Here is an 18,642-nt window from a genome sequence, read left to right on the forward strand (position 1 = left end):
CACAGGCCAGTATTTTCCTAAGCATGTTCAACAGACACTCAGGGGAAAAAATTAAGTCAAATAAATTGAGAAATGATGTTTTCTCTGTGTGCCTCTTAGACAGTCAACTGCACATTATTTGCACTGGAAAATCCTGAAATCATAAAACTTGTTTACCTGTGTCTCACTCAATATTTTCTGAACTGATTTGACTACAAAATCCTTTTATTCTCCTAATACTTATTAACATCACACAGAGCACACTTCAGGAAATGTTACTACAGAATAAACTATTACGTTTAATTATTATTTTTTTTTTTTTTTGGAGAGGTAGTCTCGCTCTGTCATCCAGGCAGGAGTGTGGTGGTGTGATCTTGGCTCACTGCAATCTCTGCCTCCCAAGTTCAAGTGATTCTCCTGCCTCGACCTCCCAAATAGCTGAGACTACAGGTGTGCACCACCATGCCTGACTAATTTTTGTATTTTTAGTAGAGACGGGGTTTCACCATATTGCCCAGGCTGGTCTTAAACTCCTGACCTCAAGTGATGTGCCTGCCTTCGCCTCCCAAAGTACTGGGATTACAGGCATGAGCCACCGAGCCCAGCCTAATACTTAATGTAATAGATAATCAGTATAAAGAGCCTATTTCACAGATTTGACAACTCAAACCAAGTCCCTTGAAATAAGTGCCTAGCTTGATTCATGGCACATCAAAGGTACTTAATTTAAGAATAAAAAACTATATAAATTAAAAGTTTAATATAAATACTGTCTCCTGACAGCACTGTTATCAAAGCAGTAAACATTTACCAAGTACCAAGCATACAGTAAGACCCTGAAATAATGGCAATATAAAGATAATGATTCTTACTCTCATGGATTAGCAGGGGAGATTAATTATCAAGTCAGGCTGTAATAAGCAGTAGAATAAACAAAATACCACTGTAATACAGAAGTAGAATAATAATTGATATTATAAAAGAGATTGTCTGGGTGACATGGCTCACATCTATAATGCCAGCACTTTAGGAGGCCATGCTGGGTGGGTCACGAGGTCAGGAGTTTGAGACCAAGCCTGACTAACATGGTGAAACCCCGTCTCTACTAAAAATACAAAAATTAGCCGGGCATGATGACGCATGCCTGTAGTCCCAGCTACTCAGGGGGCTTAGGCAGGAGAATCACTTGAACCCGGGAAGCGGAGGTTGCAGTGAGCCGAGATCGTGCCACTGCACTCCAGCCTGGGCAACAGAGCGAGACTGTCTAAAAAAAAAAGAAAAAAGATTCCCAAGTAATTATTGTTAAATGGAGCAGAATGAATTTAGCTCATATGGAACATCTCAGAATGTTTGTATCTAGGATGGTAAAAGAGGATCAAGATCTCTCTGTAGCTTTCCCTGTCTCCATGCAGAAACAACTGCTCCCATTTCAAATTTTTTTCCTCAATGAATACTATCACATACTACTAGGGTCATGTCAAAAAGACTCAGAAGCCAACCTAAATAAGCTCCTATTATTAAGACAGAACAATCTGTCTGACAATGGGAAAGACATTATTACGGACAATAACTCCAACAGGTGGAAACATATGAAATATCTTTAAAGCCATGAGTTCATAATGATAATTAAACAAACAAGCAACACAGTGGTGACCTTTGGAGGATGCTAGGTAACTACAATATTACTCTGCAAACTGTAAAGAGAAAGAATCAAGAAAAAAAAAAAAAAGCACTATACCACTGCCACAAAAAGAACACACATAACTCTCCCATAGGAGCACTAGCAGGAGGAGATACCTAATCCAGTTTTCAGGGGATTATGAAAGATATCCATGAGGGGAAGATGCCAGCTTTGAGTTTTAAGGAGCAACTTCAGTTAAAAAAAAAAAAATTAAAAGCATAAGTGGGCAGTCTAAACACTAAGGTGAAAAATAGCATGGGAAGACTTCAAACAGTTTTATTTAGAGGGATGGTGTTAGAAGGTAAGAAAAGTTGAAGGCTGAAAGGGGTAGGCAATGAGGCTACAAAGCTAACTGGAATTAGACCAGAAAAATCGTTATAGGCCTTGCAAAGAGTTTATACCACATATGTAAGAAAGGCTTTGACGAGTGTTAAAAAGATAAGTGACAAGGTCAAATTTTTGTTTAAGATAAATCACTCTGGTGGGTATGAGAAAAAAATATTTAACTGGAACAAGAATGAAAGAGTAATGAAGGTAGGAAGATCACAACAGATTTGAGAAATATTTAGAAGACAAAAGCAGTAACAGAATGGTGACTAGAGGAAAAAATTTACAGGGAACTTTATGTGAGCTCCTGTAACACTTTCAAGGTAATTCTACTGTAGCATTTACCATAAAGTATAACAGTTACTTGTTTACCTCTTGGCTCCCCCATGATGCAGTTTCCTAAAGATAAGAACTCAGTGGGGCTGGGTAAGGTGGTTCACACCTGTAATCCCAACACTCTAGGAGGCAGAGGCTGGAGGATAGCTTGAGCTCAGGAGTTTGAGCCCAGCCTGGGCAACATGGAGAAACTCCATCCCTACAGAAAATGTTTTTAAAACTAAGCCAGGCATGGTGGCTCACTCCTGTAGTCCCCAGCTACTTGGAAGGCTGAGGTAGGAGCCCAGGATGTTGAAGCTGCAGTGAGCCATGATCGTGCCACTGCACTCCAGCTTGGGTGACAGAGTAAGAACCTATCTTCCAAAAAAAAAAAAAAAAACAGGGAACTCAGTGCCTGATACATAGTAGGCACATCATAAATGTTATTTAAACATAAATGCGTGTAAATCCTATCAGGACATGATTTTTTGGAAAGAGAAAGTCTTGGTTAAAAAAAAAGTCTTTAATAATCCATGTGTAATAAACTTTAGCTTTAGAACTACACTGAGACCAGGTGAGGTGGGGAGGGAAGAAAAAAAAATCTTTAATTCTAAAAATCAATCTCTATAGGTAAAACTAAATGTATGGAATTTTCCTTATATGAAATCAATGTAAGGAGGTTCTACCTAGTAATTTTCTCCTTGGTTTTCTACCAGTAAATAAAAATGAACCATATAATAAAGTGTCACAGTGGACAAAACAGCAGTAATTAGAAATACACCCTGCTGCCTACCATTTTGAGATTGGAAAAATAAGACCTCATTCCTCTGATTCCCCAAAGCTGTAAAGAAGTACATTTTAATAAGGCTACCTTACTAACTAGCTCTTTATATACCATCCTACTTCACTGGAGATTACACTATCCCCCTTCTCCACAAACTAGGTAAACCAGAACTCGTTGTAATTCGAATCCATCACAGGGGTAGAGAAAAAGACACCAAAAACAGAAAGCAAACTAAAGCAAGACTTCACTTAAAATGGCCAGGCAAATATATGCTAATAAGGATATTGATTCAGGGCAAAAGTTCAAATGGGAAACTTTTAGGTTGTATATCTTCGGCATTTTATTCTCTGTGAATCAATCCTTGGTGCTGAATCTACAGCTTTTATTTGAATAAACTCTATGGTCCATTAGGCAAAGAGCAATTTAGCTTCTAAATTAACCTGTTAAACGGCATTTATGTCATTCTTTGTAGAATTGTAAACATACAGCAGGTTAACAACAGTGTTTTAGACACTCCCAGGCCTTTCAAAGTTGGTACGTTTGCCTAATTTTAGGCTGCCAACAGTAATCTACTTTATTTCACCATCATGTCTGTTGCTATGGTTAAAAATAAACTGACTGCAAGACACTTGGAATATAACTGGCAAATATTATATCACTGATGAACATCTCTGTTTTAAACCTATTCATCAAAAAATGAAAAAGATTAGAGGCTAGTTTTCCAGTATGTCATAAAATATTTTTCTTTCCAATACCCCACAGGTATAAGAAGCTTTATTCAATAAAGAACTTCAGCTCTATTCAAATAGCATCATTTCTTGGATCTCCTCATACCTGTGTAAACTACTACTTTAATTTTTAGGTGCTGTATCTGCCAACTGCTACAGGCAAATGATTGTTTCCTTTTAACAGAAAAACTATTCCTTTTATCAAAAAAAGTCATAAGCAAATGACTGCAGTATTTCAAATAAATTATATACTATGTAAAAATTCCTAGTCTTGATGTACCAAGGTATTTGCAAAACAAAAACGAAAAACATTATATTATGAAATACTTAACTTCTAAAGAGAACAAATATAAAATAAATGCTAAAAATGTAGAAATGTATGTATTATACTGCCTTAACACTGTAAAAAAGACATCTCAAAAACCTTAAAGAATTTTCTACTGATAATGTTTTTATGAACTCAGTACTTTTATACTAAGGAGAACTATAGATGGATCCCCTTGGAGTCTATAAACATTACTGTGTAGAAGCCTAAAAAGGTACTGCTAGGGAAGAGTGAAAGGTATTTTTTTCTATTTTTCCTTTTTTTTTTTTTTTGAGACCGAGTTTCGCTCTTGTTGCCCAGGCTGGAGTGCAATGGCACAATCTTGGCTCACTGCAACCTCCGCCTTCCAGGTTCAAGCGATTCTCCTGCCTCAGCCTCCTGAGTAGCTGGGATTACAGGCATGCGCTACCACGCCCAGCTAATTTTGTATTTTTAGTGGAGACGGGGTTTATCCATGTTGGTCAGGCTGGTCTTGAACTCCCAACCTCAGGTGATGCACCTGCCATGGCCTCCCAAAGTGCTGGGATTACAGGCATGCACCACCACAGCTGGCTAATTTTTGTATTTTTAGTAGAGACGAGGTTTCACCATGTTGGCCAGGCTCTTCTCAAACTTCCGGCCTCAAGTGATCTGCCCACCTTGGCCTCCCAAAGTGCTGGAATTACAGGCATGAGCCACCGTGCCTGGCCTATTTACCTACAATTCTGCAAACTGATTAAACAACAAATCCAGATAAGGCTAAACTGAGAACTCACAATAAAGGACAGATCTATCACAATGTATTATAACCAAAGCCATAATAGACAATAACAACCACAAATCAGGAAAATATTAGAAAATGGTCATTTCTACTCTATTTACAGTGTTAAAGCAAAGAGTCAAAAGTAAAAGAAAATCTGATCATTTAAAAAAAGATACCCAGAAAATTCACCACATAGGATAGTGCATTCCTCAAAATTACCATGTAGTTAAAAATTAAGTGTAAGATATAACTGAAACTATATCTGCCTTTATAGTTATCTATTCTATCCACTTTTTAATGCATCATTTGTTTCGTTCCTTCCTAAAACACCCCTCTTTACCATGAAAACAAAGTACTTCAAAGGATCCCAGATAAAGAATGACACATCCTAAGGAAAAAATTGTGTTAGAAATTAAAGCAAACAATAAAAATAAATAAAAATAAAAAAAGAAATTAAAGAATAAGGGAGACAGCAGTTAAATGTAAGTACATAATTTTCAAAAATACAAAGGAAAACTGACCACTTTTAAGGGTGTTTTTCCATTTTAACTGATATAGAAATGTCCAATTTAAGAGAACAATTAAGGCCAGGTAAGGCGGCTCATGACTGTAATCCTAGCAATTTGGGAGGCCGAGGTAGGAGGATAACTTGAGCCCAGGAGTTCCAGACCAGCCTGGGCAGCAGAGTGAGACCCCATCACTACAAACTACAAAACACAAAACAAAAAATTAGCAGGGCATGATGGCACGTCCCTATATGGGAGGCTGGGGTGGGAGGATTGCTTGAGCCGAGGAGGTCAAGGCTGCAGTGAACTGTGATTGTGCCACTGCACTCCAGCCTGGGTAACAGAGTGAGAACCTGCCTCAAAAAAAAAAAAAAAAAAAAAAGAGCAATTAACAAAAACCTTTAATTTAAAATTTGATTAATAACAACAGTCTATATTTAGCAAAAGTGAACACAAGGGACAGGAAGTGCTATAGCAGTATTTCTTGAATACCTACTCTACACCAAGCACTGTACTTGGTGTTTATATATGTTGTGTCATTTAATCATCACAGCAATTTTAAAAGGATTCTTATCTCAGTATTACAGATAAAGAAACCAAGGCTTAGGAAAGTTAAGAAACTCACCCAAAGTTGCTAAATAAAAACAAAACCAGCTAACCTAGGACAGCCAAATATGTCCTCTAGTACATAATCACTTTAAATTGTTGTGTATAATTAGCCCCAAATACAAAATCCTGTAGCCTCAAAGAGAGGAATGGCTTTTCAGTAGCCTGTAGCAGTTACAGAAAAAATAATATTCTCATACATTTGATTTCAATTAGAGTATAAATTTTTTAAACTGCACATGTCGACTCAACTGCTCCAATTTTATAACAAAAACAATGGATTAATATTTTATACACATCTAAATGTAAACTTTTATATTCAATGTTTTTTGGTCCCAATAGAGACAATCAGCATTTTAAGAGACAATCAATAATTTATCACAAAGTAGGTTTGACAAATCTCCTAGATTAGGACATTAAGAAACATACACTCCGGTTTAACTTACATGCAGTTTTTTAAAAGTGAAAGAATGTTATTATTATTTATAACAAGTAAGAAAGGAAACCTCATAACTGTTAGGTTAAACAACCCAAATATCTATTTATTTAATAAGAATTGAAAGCAGAAAATTGTGCTTAATTTTGCATAAACGTATTCCTTAACACTTCATATAAGAGGAGCTAGGTGCCAGGCATGGTGGCTCACACTTGTAATTCCAGCACTTTGGGAGGCCAAAGCAGGAGGATTGCTTCAGCCCAAGAGTTCAAGGCCAGCCTGAGCAACACAATGAGACAGGGTCTCATTGTAAATTAAAATAAAAAAATTACCCAGGTGTGGTAGTGCATGCCTATAGTCACAGCCTCAGCTACTCCAGAGGCTGAGGCAGGAAGATCACTTAGGCCTGGGAGGTTGCGGCTGCAGTAAGCTGTGATTGTGCCACTGTACTCCAACACAGGTAAGAGAGAGAGACCCTGCTTCAAAACAAAAAAAAAAGAAGAAAGAAAGAAAAGAAATTCTCACTTCCTGTTTTGCAAGGTATCTTTAAGGAACAAAAAAATTTTTTTTAAAAAAGAGGACCTAGGTGTTCGACAATCATAACTTTTAAGAACATGAGGAAAATATTTGGGATCCTGATCTTCTCTTACTCAGTTCTTCACTGGTGGTCTAGGATACAGCTACACAGATGGAAATAAAGCTACACATCTCTACAGGAAATCCATTAAAACTAGTAAATACACTTTAGTTATCCTTCAGTAGTAGGTTGAATAGTGTCCCACAAATATTCACATGCACCAGAACCTCAGAATATTACCTTATTTGGAAATAGGGTCTTTGCAGATGTAATTAGTTAAGGATCTCAAGATAAGATCTTAACTTAGATGGGCCTTAAATCCAATGACTACTGTCCTCATAAGAAGAGGAGAGAACACAGAAAGAGTGTGAAGAAGGCAATGTGAAGATGGAGGTGAAGATTGGAATGATGAATCTACAAGCCAGGGAACAACAAGGATTGTTCACTAGAAGTTAGGAGAAAGCAGAGAACAGTTTTTCCCTCAGAGCCTCTCTCCAGAAGGAACCCATCCTTGCTGACATCTTGATTTTGGACTTCTGGACTCATGAATGGTGAAAAAATAAACTTCTATTGTTTTAAGTCACCCAGTTTGTGGTCATTTGTTATGAAAGACATAGAAAACCAATATAACTTCTTATAATATCTTGTTATAACCACTGAGTTAATTTATTTCATTATCGCAATAAATTAAACCATGAGACTATATACAGAAGCACTCTTGGGAAAAATGCTATTTAAATGTATGATGGTACTCTAACATCATCATCATTCCTGTCACTGTTAAATCAACACATATGTATCTATAATACTAACCCTATCTTTAAAAAAAAAAAAAAAAGTGTATACTTGTCCAAAGACAGAGACATCAGAAGTCACCTAAAAACAAACAAACAAACAAACAAAAAACCTCTCAAATTAAACAAATGAGTTACATCAAAGTCTCTTCAGTCTGTTTCTCAAAGAAACTTTAGGATAGGAAGACCAGTGGCCTAAAAGTCAGCAGACCTTAGTTTTGGTTTTAATCACTAATTCATGATCAACTTATTAACTTCTAAGGGTGTCCGATTTCTTACCTATAAAGGAAAAAGTTTAACAGGAACTAGATAACCTCTAAAGTCAAACCCTCAACTATCACATAGTATAGTTTCTTTTTTCCTTGTAAACAAATAAAACTAAAACCCAAATTATTTAGGCTAGAGACACCCAAACTGGAGACAGTGTGAGGGAGGAAAATTAAGAACTTCATAACCGTAATAGGGAAGAAAAATCCTAAGTGAAAAGGCAAATGTTACAGCAACTAAACTAACCTATCTATTTCTGCTAGGATAAGTCTTATTTTTGGCAAGTAAGTGACATTAAAAAGGAAAAGGTGGAAAACATGATCAGTGACTGAAGCAAGCAAAATTGAGGTTTATAAGTGCTACTTAATCATGATTTTGCTGTATGCGTGTTAGACAACAAACACCAACTAAATACCCACTTTTCTACCTTTGGATATTAGAAGTCTAGTATTTCAGATTTTTCATTTACAAGAAATTTTAAGCCTCATGAGAATTTTTTGAATCCATGAAATAAAGTACTCTGATAAGTTTAAGGAATATAAAGCAATAACTCTGGGTTGACGGCTGACCCATCTATCAATAATTAATCCTTAAATAAATATAAAAGACAGTGTTATCCCTTTATATACATGAACAAAGTGGAATTCAGAGAAATTAGGCAACTTATCCAAAGTTACACAGACTCTCAAGAACAAGGATTCAAATCTCTGCTTTCTAAAACCCAAAACCTGTGTTCTTGTTAACTACTAAGATACACTGCCTCATACGGTGGTTACCATCAGATGGTTGTGATGGAAGGTTTTTGATCTGAGCCGTAGTTTACACAGTTGTTCAGCTGGTAAAAATTCATCAGGCTGATTTATATTTCATGTGATTTTCTGAATATATACTATTACTTCTTTAAAAATTAATATGTGTTTGTATATACATACTCCTTCCATGTTTTAGTCAGAGCTCTTAAAAAAAAATCCAATTCAAACTAGCTTCAACAAAGGGAGAATTCCTTAGCGGATAATGGCCGAACTACTCAAAGGTTGGAGTAAAGCTAATCTCAGGGTAGAGAGAATCCAGAGACCAGAGTACCATGATGGCCTGTGGTTGTCTCTTTTTCCTATTCATGACCTCTGGTGCTATCTCATTTCCTCCTTCTTTCCACAACTTTCTCTAATACGGTAACACACCTAGAGATAGCTCCAGACCTTCATCCTTGTTAACTCCCCCATGAAAGAAGCAAGAATCTTTCCTATCAGCTCTAATTTTTGAAAAGTTTATGAAAGGACAGCTTAGGTCACCGCGCATACCTGGACTGATCACTGTGGCCAACGGGATGAAGAACCATCTCTGGCCTTGCCTTAACCACATACCCACCAGTTTGGCCAGATCAAAGGAAGAGTATTAGTAGCAAAAACATTGTCATTAGAGATATTCTTAAGTACTGAAAGATACTCTAATTTGTCATCTATTATATTGCAAATCATAAGATAATTACTATTATTATTTTTAAGAGTGACACAGTCATCCCTCAATATCTGTGGGGGATTAGTGCCAGGACCACTTGCAGATATCAAAATCCATGAATGCTCAAGTCCCTTATAGAAGATGGTATAATATGTGCATATAACATATGCACATCCTCTCATATACTTTACATAATCTGTAGATTATTTATAATACCTAATACATTATAACTGTTCTGTAAATAGTTGTTATACTGTATTGTTTAGGGAATAATGGCAAGGAAAAAAAAAGTCTGTACATGTTCAGTACACACACAACCACCCATTTTTAAAAAATACTTTTAAGCCAGGTATGGTAGCTCACACCTGTAATCCCAGGACTTTGAGCCTAGGAGTTCAAGACCAGCCTGGGGAATATAGCAAGACGCCATCTTTACAAAAAATTAAAAAATGAGCTGGGTGTGGTGGTGTGTGCCTGTAGTCCCAGCTACTTGGGAGGCTGATGTGGGAGGATCATCTGAGCCCAGAAGTTCTAGGTTACAGTGAGATATGAGCACACCACTGTACTCGAGCCTGGGAGACAGAGCAAGGCACTGCCTCTAAAAATACATAAATAAATAAGTAAAAATTTTAAAAAATTTATTTTTGATCCACAGTTGTTTGAATCCACAGATGTGGAGCCCACAGACCTGGAGGGCTGACTGTACTTCATATTTATTGACAATTTATAAACCACTTAAACACTTATTTTTATTTTTTAGAGATGAGGGTCTTGTTATGCTGCCCAACCTGGACTCAAAATGCTGGACTCAATCAATGCCTCAGCTTTGTAAGTAGCTGGGTGTGCACACTATAGGTGTGCAACATCACACCCGGTAAAAAAAAACTTTCAAGAAATCATATTTAGGTTATTGGAGCAAGATGGTCAAATACAAACCTCTAGCAATCATGCTCCCAGAAGAAACACCAAATTGAACAAACTACACAAGAAAGCATCTCCATAAAAACCAAAAATCAGGTGAGTAAACAAAGTACTTTGTTTTAACCCTTATCAAGGAAAGACACACTGAAAAGGGTAGGAAAGACAGTCTTGAATTGTCAACACTACCCCTCCCACATTCCCAGCACCAGCCACGTGGCGTGGACAGAGTATATCAACATGCATGGGGGACAGAAAGTGTAGTGATTATGAGACTTTGCATTGGAACTCGGTGCTGCCCTGTCCCAGTGGAAAGCAACATGGGGCAGAATTCAGCTGGTGCCCCTGGAGGGAGCATTTAGACCAGTCCTAGGCAGAGGGGTATCATCCAGCCCAGCAGTCAGAAACTGCGTTCCAGCTAGCCCTACCACCACAGGTTACTGCCTTCTGTGGTCCTAAATAAACTTGAAAGGCACTCTAGGCCACAAGAACTGCAATTCTTAGGCAAGTCCTGGTACTGTGCTGGGCTCAGAGCCAGTGGACTTGGTGTGCATGCAACCCAGTGAGATAGCAGCTGGGGCAGCCAAGAGAATGCTTGCACCACTCCTTCCCCAACTCCAGGGAGTGCAGCTCACAGCTCTGGGACAGACTCCTTCCTTCCATTTGGGGAGAGGAGAGTGAAGAGTAAGGAGGACTAAGACTTTGTCTTGGAACTTGGATAGCAGGTGAGCCACAACAGAATAGGGCATTGGGCAGAGTCCTGAAGTGCCCATTCAAGGCTGTAGCTCTCAGACACCACTTCTAGACACCCTGGGACAGAAGGGAACCCACTGCCTTGAAGGGAAGGACATAGCCATGGCATGATTCATCACCTGCTGACTAAAGAGCCCTTGGGTCTTGAATACACGTAAGTGGTACCCAGGCGGTACTCACTGCAGGTCTTGGGTGAGACCCAGGGTCCTGCTGGCTTTGAGTGTGACCCAGCACATTCTCAGCTGTGATGGCTACAAAGAGTGATTCCTTCTGCTTAAGGAAGAGAAAGGGGGACTTCGTCTTGCAGCTTGGGCACCAGCTCAGCCACAGTAGGGTAGAACACCAGGCAGGCTCCTGGGTTCCTTGATTCCAGGCCTTGGGTCCTGGTCAGCATTTCTGGACCCAGCATGGGCCAGAGCAAAGCCTGCTGCCCTGAACAGAGAGAACAGGCCTGGCATTACTCACCAAACACTGAATGAAGAGTCCTTGGTCCTGGATTGAACACTGGCAGTAGCCAGGCAGTACTTGCTGTGGGCCTGAGGCGGTGGTGGCCACAGAGAGAAACTCCTACATGAGCAAAGCAGAAGGAAGAGTGCAAAAAACTTTGTCTTGTGGTTTGAGTGCCAACACAACTGCAGCAGAATACAGCATGGAGTAGATTTCTAGGATTCCTGACTCCAGGCTCTGGCTCCCGGATGGCATTTCTGTACCTGCCCTGGGCTGGGGTTGGGGGGTGCGGGGAGTGGGGCAGGGGAGCTTGATGCTCTGGAGGGAAGGACGCAAGCCTAGCTGGATTTACTACCTGCTGACTGAAGAGCTCTTGGGCCTTGAGCGAATGTTAGTGATAGCTCAGGTAGTGGTCGCTGTAGGCCTTGGGCAAGACCCAGTGCCATACTGGCTTCGTGTCTAACCTGCACAGTCCTAACAGTGGTAGCCAAAGGGGTGCATTCATCACCCTTCCCCCAGCTCCAGGCAGCTCAGCAGACAGAGAGACTCCATTTGTTTGGTGAAAACTAAAGGAAAGGAAGAGACTCTCCCTCATAATCCAGGGAGTTTTCCCAGTTCTTACTCAAGACAACCAAAGCAGTACCTGTACAAGTTTGCAAGAGTCACAGCATTACCAAGCTTGGGTTGCCCCCTAATGCAGATATGGCTGCAGTGACCAAAGATTTAGATCACAAAACTAAATTCCCTTTGAATACTTGGAAAGCCTTTCCAAGAAGGATAGGTACAAACAAACCCAGGATGCACAGAATACAATAAATACCTAACTCTTCAATGTCCAAACATCAATGAACACCCACAAACATCAAGACCATCCAGGAAAACATGACCTCACCAAACGAACTAAATAAGGCACCAGTGACCAATTCTCGAGTGACAAAGATATGTGACCATGAAGACAGATAATTCAAAATAGCTATTTTGAGGAAGCTCAATGAAATTCAAGATAAAAGAGAGAAGGAATTTGTAATCCTATTAGAAAAATTTAACAATAAGATTGAAATAATTTTAAAATGTTAATCAAATTCTGGGGCTTCAAGATATACTGGTTGACTTTAAAAAAAAGAGAGAGAAAAAAAAATCTGGAGCTGAGTGGCCAGGCATGCTGGCTCATACCTGTAATCCTAACACTTTGGGAGGCCAAGGTGGGTGAATTGCTTGAGCTCAGAAGTTTGAGATCAGCCGGGCCAACATGTTGAAACCCTGTCTCAACTAAAATACAAAAAATTAGCTGGGCATGGTGGTGCACACCTGTAGTCCCAGCTACTCAGGAGGCTGAGGCACGAGAATTGCTTGAACCAAGGAGGCAGAGGTTGCAGTGAGCTGAGATCACACCACTGCACTCCAGCCTGGGCAACAGAGCAAGACACTGTCTCAAAAAAAAAAAATTCCAGAGCTGAAAAATTCAACTGATATACTGAAGAATACATCAAAGTTTGTCAACAGCAGAACTGATCAAGCAGAAAAAAGAATTAGTGAGCATGCTATTTGAAAATACAGTCAGAAGAGACAAAAGAAAAAAGAATAAAAAAGAATGAAGCATGGCTATAAGATCTAGAAAATAACCCTCAAAAAGGCAAATCTAAGAGTTACTGACTTTAAAAAGGAGGCAGAGAGAGAGATATTGGGGTAAAAAGTTTATTCAAAGAGATAACAACAAACCTAGAGAAAGATATCAATATTCAAGTATAAGAAGTTCGTAGAACAACAAGCAGATTTAACCCAAAGAAGACTACCTCAAGGCATTTAATAATCAAACTCCTGAAGGTCAAGAATAAAGAAAGGAGCCTAAAACTAGCAAAAGAAAAGAAACAACATGCAATGGAGCTCCAATACATCTGGCAGCAGACTTCTCAGTGGAAACCTTACAGGCCAGGAGAGAGTGGCATGACATATTTAAAGCGCTGAAGGAAAAAAACTTTTATCCTTTAATAGTATATCCAGGAAAAATATCTTTCAAACACGAAGGAGAAATACTTTCCTAGACAAACAAAAGGTGAGAGATTTCATCAACACCAGATCTGTCCTTCAAGAAATGCTAAAGGGAGTTCTTCAATCTGAAAGGAGGTTAAAAAGCAATAAGAAGTCACCTGAAGGTACAAAACACACTGGTAATAGTTAAGTACACAGACAAACACAGAATATTGTAACACTGTATTTGTGATATATAAACCACTCATATATTGAGTAGAAAGACTAAAAGATGAACCTATTAAAACTAACAACTACAACAACTTTTCAAGATAAAGACAGTATAAAAAGATATAAATAGAAACAACAAAAAGTTAAAAAGCAAGAGGCATTTGCTTGTTAGTTTTTGCAATCGGTATTAAGTTGTCATCAGTTTAAAATAATGGGTTATGAGATGTTACTCACAAGCCTCACGGTAACCTCAAATAAAAAAACCTACAACAGGTACACAAAAAATAAGAAGCAAGAAATCTAATTTTTCTATTTTTAGTAGAGATGGGGGTTTCACCATGTTGGCCAGGCTGGTCTTAAACTCCTGACCTCAAGTGATCTGCCTGCCCCAGCCTCCAAAAGTGCTGGGAATACAGGCGGGAGCCACCATGCCCAGTCAAAAATAACTTTAAAAAATTAGCCAGGTGGGTGGCACATGCCTGTGGTCCCAGCTACTCAAAAGGCTGAGGCAGGAGGATTGCTTGAGCCCAGGAATTCAAGGCTGCAGTGAGTTATGATTGTGCCACTGCACTGCAGCCTGGGCAACAGAGCAAGGCTGTCTCACACACACACACACACAAAAACCTTTGGAAACTACACAAACACATGGAAATTAAACAATATGCTCCTGAATTACCAGTGAATCAATGAAGAAATGAAGAAGAAAATTTAAAAAATTATTGAAACAAACAAAATAGAAATACAACATACTAAAACTTATGAGATACAGTGAAAGCAGTACTAAGAGGAAAGTTTAATCCTCTTTAATCCAATCAGCCCCTATATCAAAAAAGTTGAAAAACTCAAACAACCTAACGGTGCATCTTAAATAACTAGAAAATAAAAGCAAATCAAACCCAGAATCAGTAGAAGAAAATAAATAATAAAGATCAGAGCAGTAATTCCAGCACTTTGGGAGGCCAAGGCAGCCAGATCACTTGAGCTCAGGAGTTCAAGACCAGCCTGCATAACAGTGAGACCTGTCTGCAAAAAAAAAAAAAAAAAAAAAAATCAGAGCAGAAATTAATGAAATTGAAACAAAAAAATACAAAAGATCAATGAAATAAGTTTGTTTTTTGAAAAAATAATCAACAAACCTTTAGCCACACTAAGAAAAAAAGAAGACACAAATAAATATAATTAGAGATGAAAAGGGACATATTACAATGGACTCTACAGAAATTCAAAGGATTATTAGAGACTACTATGAGCAACTATATGCCAATAAATTGGAAAACCTAGAAGAAATGGACAAATTCCTAAACACAGACAAGCTACTAAAACTGCACCATGAAGAAATCCAAAATCTGAACAGACCAATAATAAGTAATGAGATCAAAGCTGTAGTAAAAAGTCTCCCAGCAAAGAAAAGCCCAGGACCCAATGGCTTCACGGCTATACTTTACCAAACATTTAAAGAACTAATACCAATCCTTCTCAAACTATTCTGAAAAGTAGAAAAAGAGGGAATACTTTCAAATTCACTTTATGAGGCCAATATTACTCTGATACCCAAACCAGACAAAGACATATCAAAAAAAGAAAATTACGGGCCAGTATCCCTGATAACCACAAAAATCCTCAACACAATAGCAAACCGAATACAATAACACATTAAAAAGATCATTCATCATGACCAAGTAGGATTCATCTATGGATGCATGATGGTTCAACATATGCAAATGAATCAATGTGATACATCATATCAACAAAATGAAGGACAAAATCAATCAACATCCCTTCATAATAAAAACACTAAAAAAACTGGATATAGAAGGAACATACCTCAACACAATAAAAGCTATATATGATGGATGCATTGCTGGTATCAAACTGATTAGGGAAAAGCTGAAAGACTTTCCTCAAAGATCTGAAACACAACAAGGATGACCATTTTGTTTTTTTCCCCCCAAAGCCCCCACATTCTGGGAAGAAAACAGATCACTTTTCTTTTCTTTTCTTTTTTTTTGAGACAGGGTCTCACTCTGTGAACTAGGTTGGTGTGCAGTGGCACAATCATGGCTCACTGCAGCCTCAACCTCCTGGGCTCAAGTGATTCTCCTGCCTCTACCTCCCAAGTAGTTGGAACTACAGGTGTATGCCACCATGCCTGGCTTATTTTTTTTTTCTATTTTTTTTAGAGACAAGGTCCCACTATGTTACCTGGCTGCTCTTGAACTCCTGGGTTCAAGAGACCCTCCTGCCTTAGGGTGTGAGCCATCGTGCCTGGCTTTTTTTTTTTTTTTTTTTTTTTGAGACAAGGTCTTGCTTTGTCTTTCAGGCTAGAGTGCAGTGGCACAAACATGGCTCACTGCAGCCTCAATTCTAGGGTTCAAGTGATCCTCCCACCTCAGCTTCCCAAGTAGCTAGAAATAAAGGGGCATGCCACCACACCTGGATTTTTTTTTTTTTTTTAATTTTGTAGAGACAGGGTCGAGCGATGTTCCCCAGGCTGACATTGAACTCCTGGCTTCAAGCAATTCTCCCACCTCAGCCTCCTGAAGTTCTGGGATTACAGGCATGATCCACCATGCCCAGCCACTGCCCACTTTCACTAATGTTATTCAACACGGCAATGGAAGTCCTAGCTAGGGCAATCAGACAAAAGAAGGAAATACAAGGTATCCAAATTGGAAAGGAAGAAGTCCAATTATCCTTGTTTACAGATGATATGATCTTTTATTTGGAAAAACCTAAAGACTGCACCAAAAATCTATTACAACTGATGAACAAATTCAGTCAAGTTGCAGAATGCAATCAACATAAAAAAATCAGTAGCATTTCTATATGCCAACAGTGAACAATCTGAAACAGAAATCAAGAAAATAATCCCATTTACAATAGCTACAGATAAAACAAGATACCTAGGAATAAACTTAATCATGCAAATGAAATGTCTCCACAATGAAAACTACAAAACACTGATGCAAAGAATTAATATTATTAAAATGTGCATACTACCCAAAGCAATCTACAGATTCAATGTAGCACTATCAAAATGCCAGTGACATTCTTCAGAGAAATAGAAAAAATAATCCTAGAATTTAATTTATTTGGAACCACAAAAGACCAAGAATAGCCAGACATTCTGAGTGAAAACAACAAAACTAGAGGAATCACATTGCATGACTTCAAATTATACTACAGAGCTATTATAACAAAAACAGCATGGTGGCTGCGCACGGTGGCTCACGCCTGTAATCCTAGCACCTTAGGAGGCCCAGGTGAGTGATCACTTGAGGTCAGTTCAAGACCAGCCTGGTCAACTGATGAAACCCCGTCTCTACTAAAATAAATAAATAAATATATATATATATATATATAAATTAGCCAGGCATGATGGCGCATGCCTGTAATCCCAGCTACTCCAGAGGCTGAGGCAGGCGAATCACTTGAACTCAGGAGGCAGAGGTTGCAGTAAGCTGAGATCGCGCCACTACATTCCAGCCTGGGCGACAGAGGGAGACTCCATTTCAAAAAAGCAAAAACAAAACAAAAAAAACTCCAGCATGGTGCTGGCATAAAAACAGACATGAAGATCAGTGGAACACAATAGAAGCCCAGAAACAAATCCATATATCTACAGTAAGCTCATTTTCAACAAAGGTACCAAGAACATCACAATGGATCTTCTCTTCAATAAATGGTGAAAGTAGTCTCTTCAATAAATGATGCTGGGAAAACTGGATATCCATATACAGAAGAATGAAACTAGACTCCTATCTCTCATCATATACAAAAATCAAATCAAAATTGATTAAATATTTAAATCTAAGACTTTAAACTATGAAACTACTACAAGAAAACATTGGGGAAACTCTCCAAGATAATGGACTGGGCAAAGGTTTCTTGAGTAATACTACCAAAGCACAGGCAACCAAAGTAAAAATGGACAAATGCAATTACACCAAGTTAAAAAGCTTCTGCAGAGCAAAGGAAAATATCAACAAAGGGACAACCTACAGAATGACAGAAAATATTTGCAAACTACCCATCTGACAATGAATTAACAACCAGAATATACAAGGAGCTCAAACAACTCTATAGGAAAAAAATCTAATAATCCATTTTAAAAATGAGCAAAAGGTCTGAATAGACATTTCTCAAAAGAGGACACACAAATGGCAAACAGGTATATGAAAAGGTGCTTCACATCATGGATCATCAGAGAAATGCAAATCAAAACTACAATGAGATATCATCTTACCTCAGTCAAAATGGCTTTTCTCCAGAAGACAGGCAACAACAAATGCTGGCAAGGATGTGGAAGAATTGGGAATCCCTGTACATTGTTGACAGGAATGCAAATTAGTACAGCCACTATGGAGAACAGTACGGAGGTTCCTTGAAAAACTAAAAATAGAACTACCATATGATTCAGCAAGCCCACTCCTAGGTATATATCCCAAAACAGGAAATTAGTATATTGAAGAGATATCTGCACTCCCATGTTCACTGCAGCAATATTCACAATAACCAAGATTTGGAACCAACCTAAGTGTCCATCAATGAATGAATGGATAAAGAAAATTGGTACATATACACAATGGAGTAGTATTCCGTCATAAGAAAGAATGAGATCCCGACATGTGCAACAACATGAATGGAACTGGAGGACATTATATTAAGTGAAATAAGCCAGGCACAGAGAGACAAACTTCACAGGTTCTCACTAATTTGTGGGAGCTAAAAATTAAAAGAATTGAACTCATGAAAATGTAGAGTGATCATTACCAGAGGCTGGGAAGGGTAGTAGGGATG

At 38.4% G+C, this 18,642-nt stretch overlaps 1 protein-coding gene across 11 annotated transcripts in view; it reads right to left on the minus strand.

Moving 5' to 3' along the window:
- Window positions 1–18,642, minus strand: part of PHTF2 (putative homeodomain transcription factor 2) — a 160,691-nt gene that overhangs the window by 92,747 nt on the left and 49,302 nt on the right. For 4 of the 11 annotated variants that reach the window (XM_054559596.2, XM_054559597.2, XM_054559593.1 and 1 more), the window contains exon 3: window positions 18,089–18,163. The exons of 6 other annotated variants lie outside the window; for them this stretch is intronic. In XM_054559596.2, the coding sequence (XP_054415571.1) occupies window positions 18,089–18,163 (75 nt within the window). Of the gene's footprint in view, window positions 1–11,661; window positions 11,764–18,088; window positions 18,164–18,642 lie in introns of all 11 variants that reach the window. One more of the 11 variants, XM_054559600.2, reaches the window with a different exon arrangement.

The sequence above is a fragment of the Pongo abelii genome, chromosome 6, assembly GCF_028885655.2.
Source record: "Pongo abelii isolate AG06213 chromosome 6, NHGRI_mPonAbe1-v2.0_pri, whole genome shotgun sequence".
In the NCBI taxonomy this organism is placed as follows: domain Eukaryota; kingdom Metazoa; phylum Chordata; class Mammalia; order Primates; family Hominidae; genus Pongo; species Pongo abelii.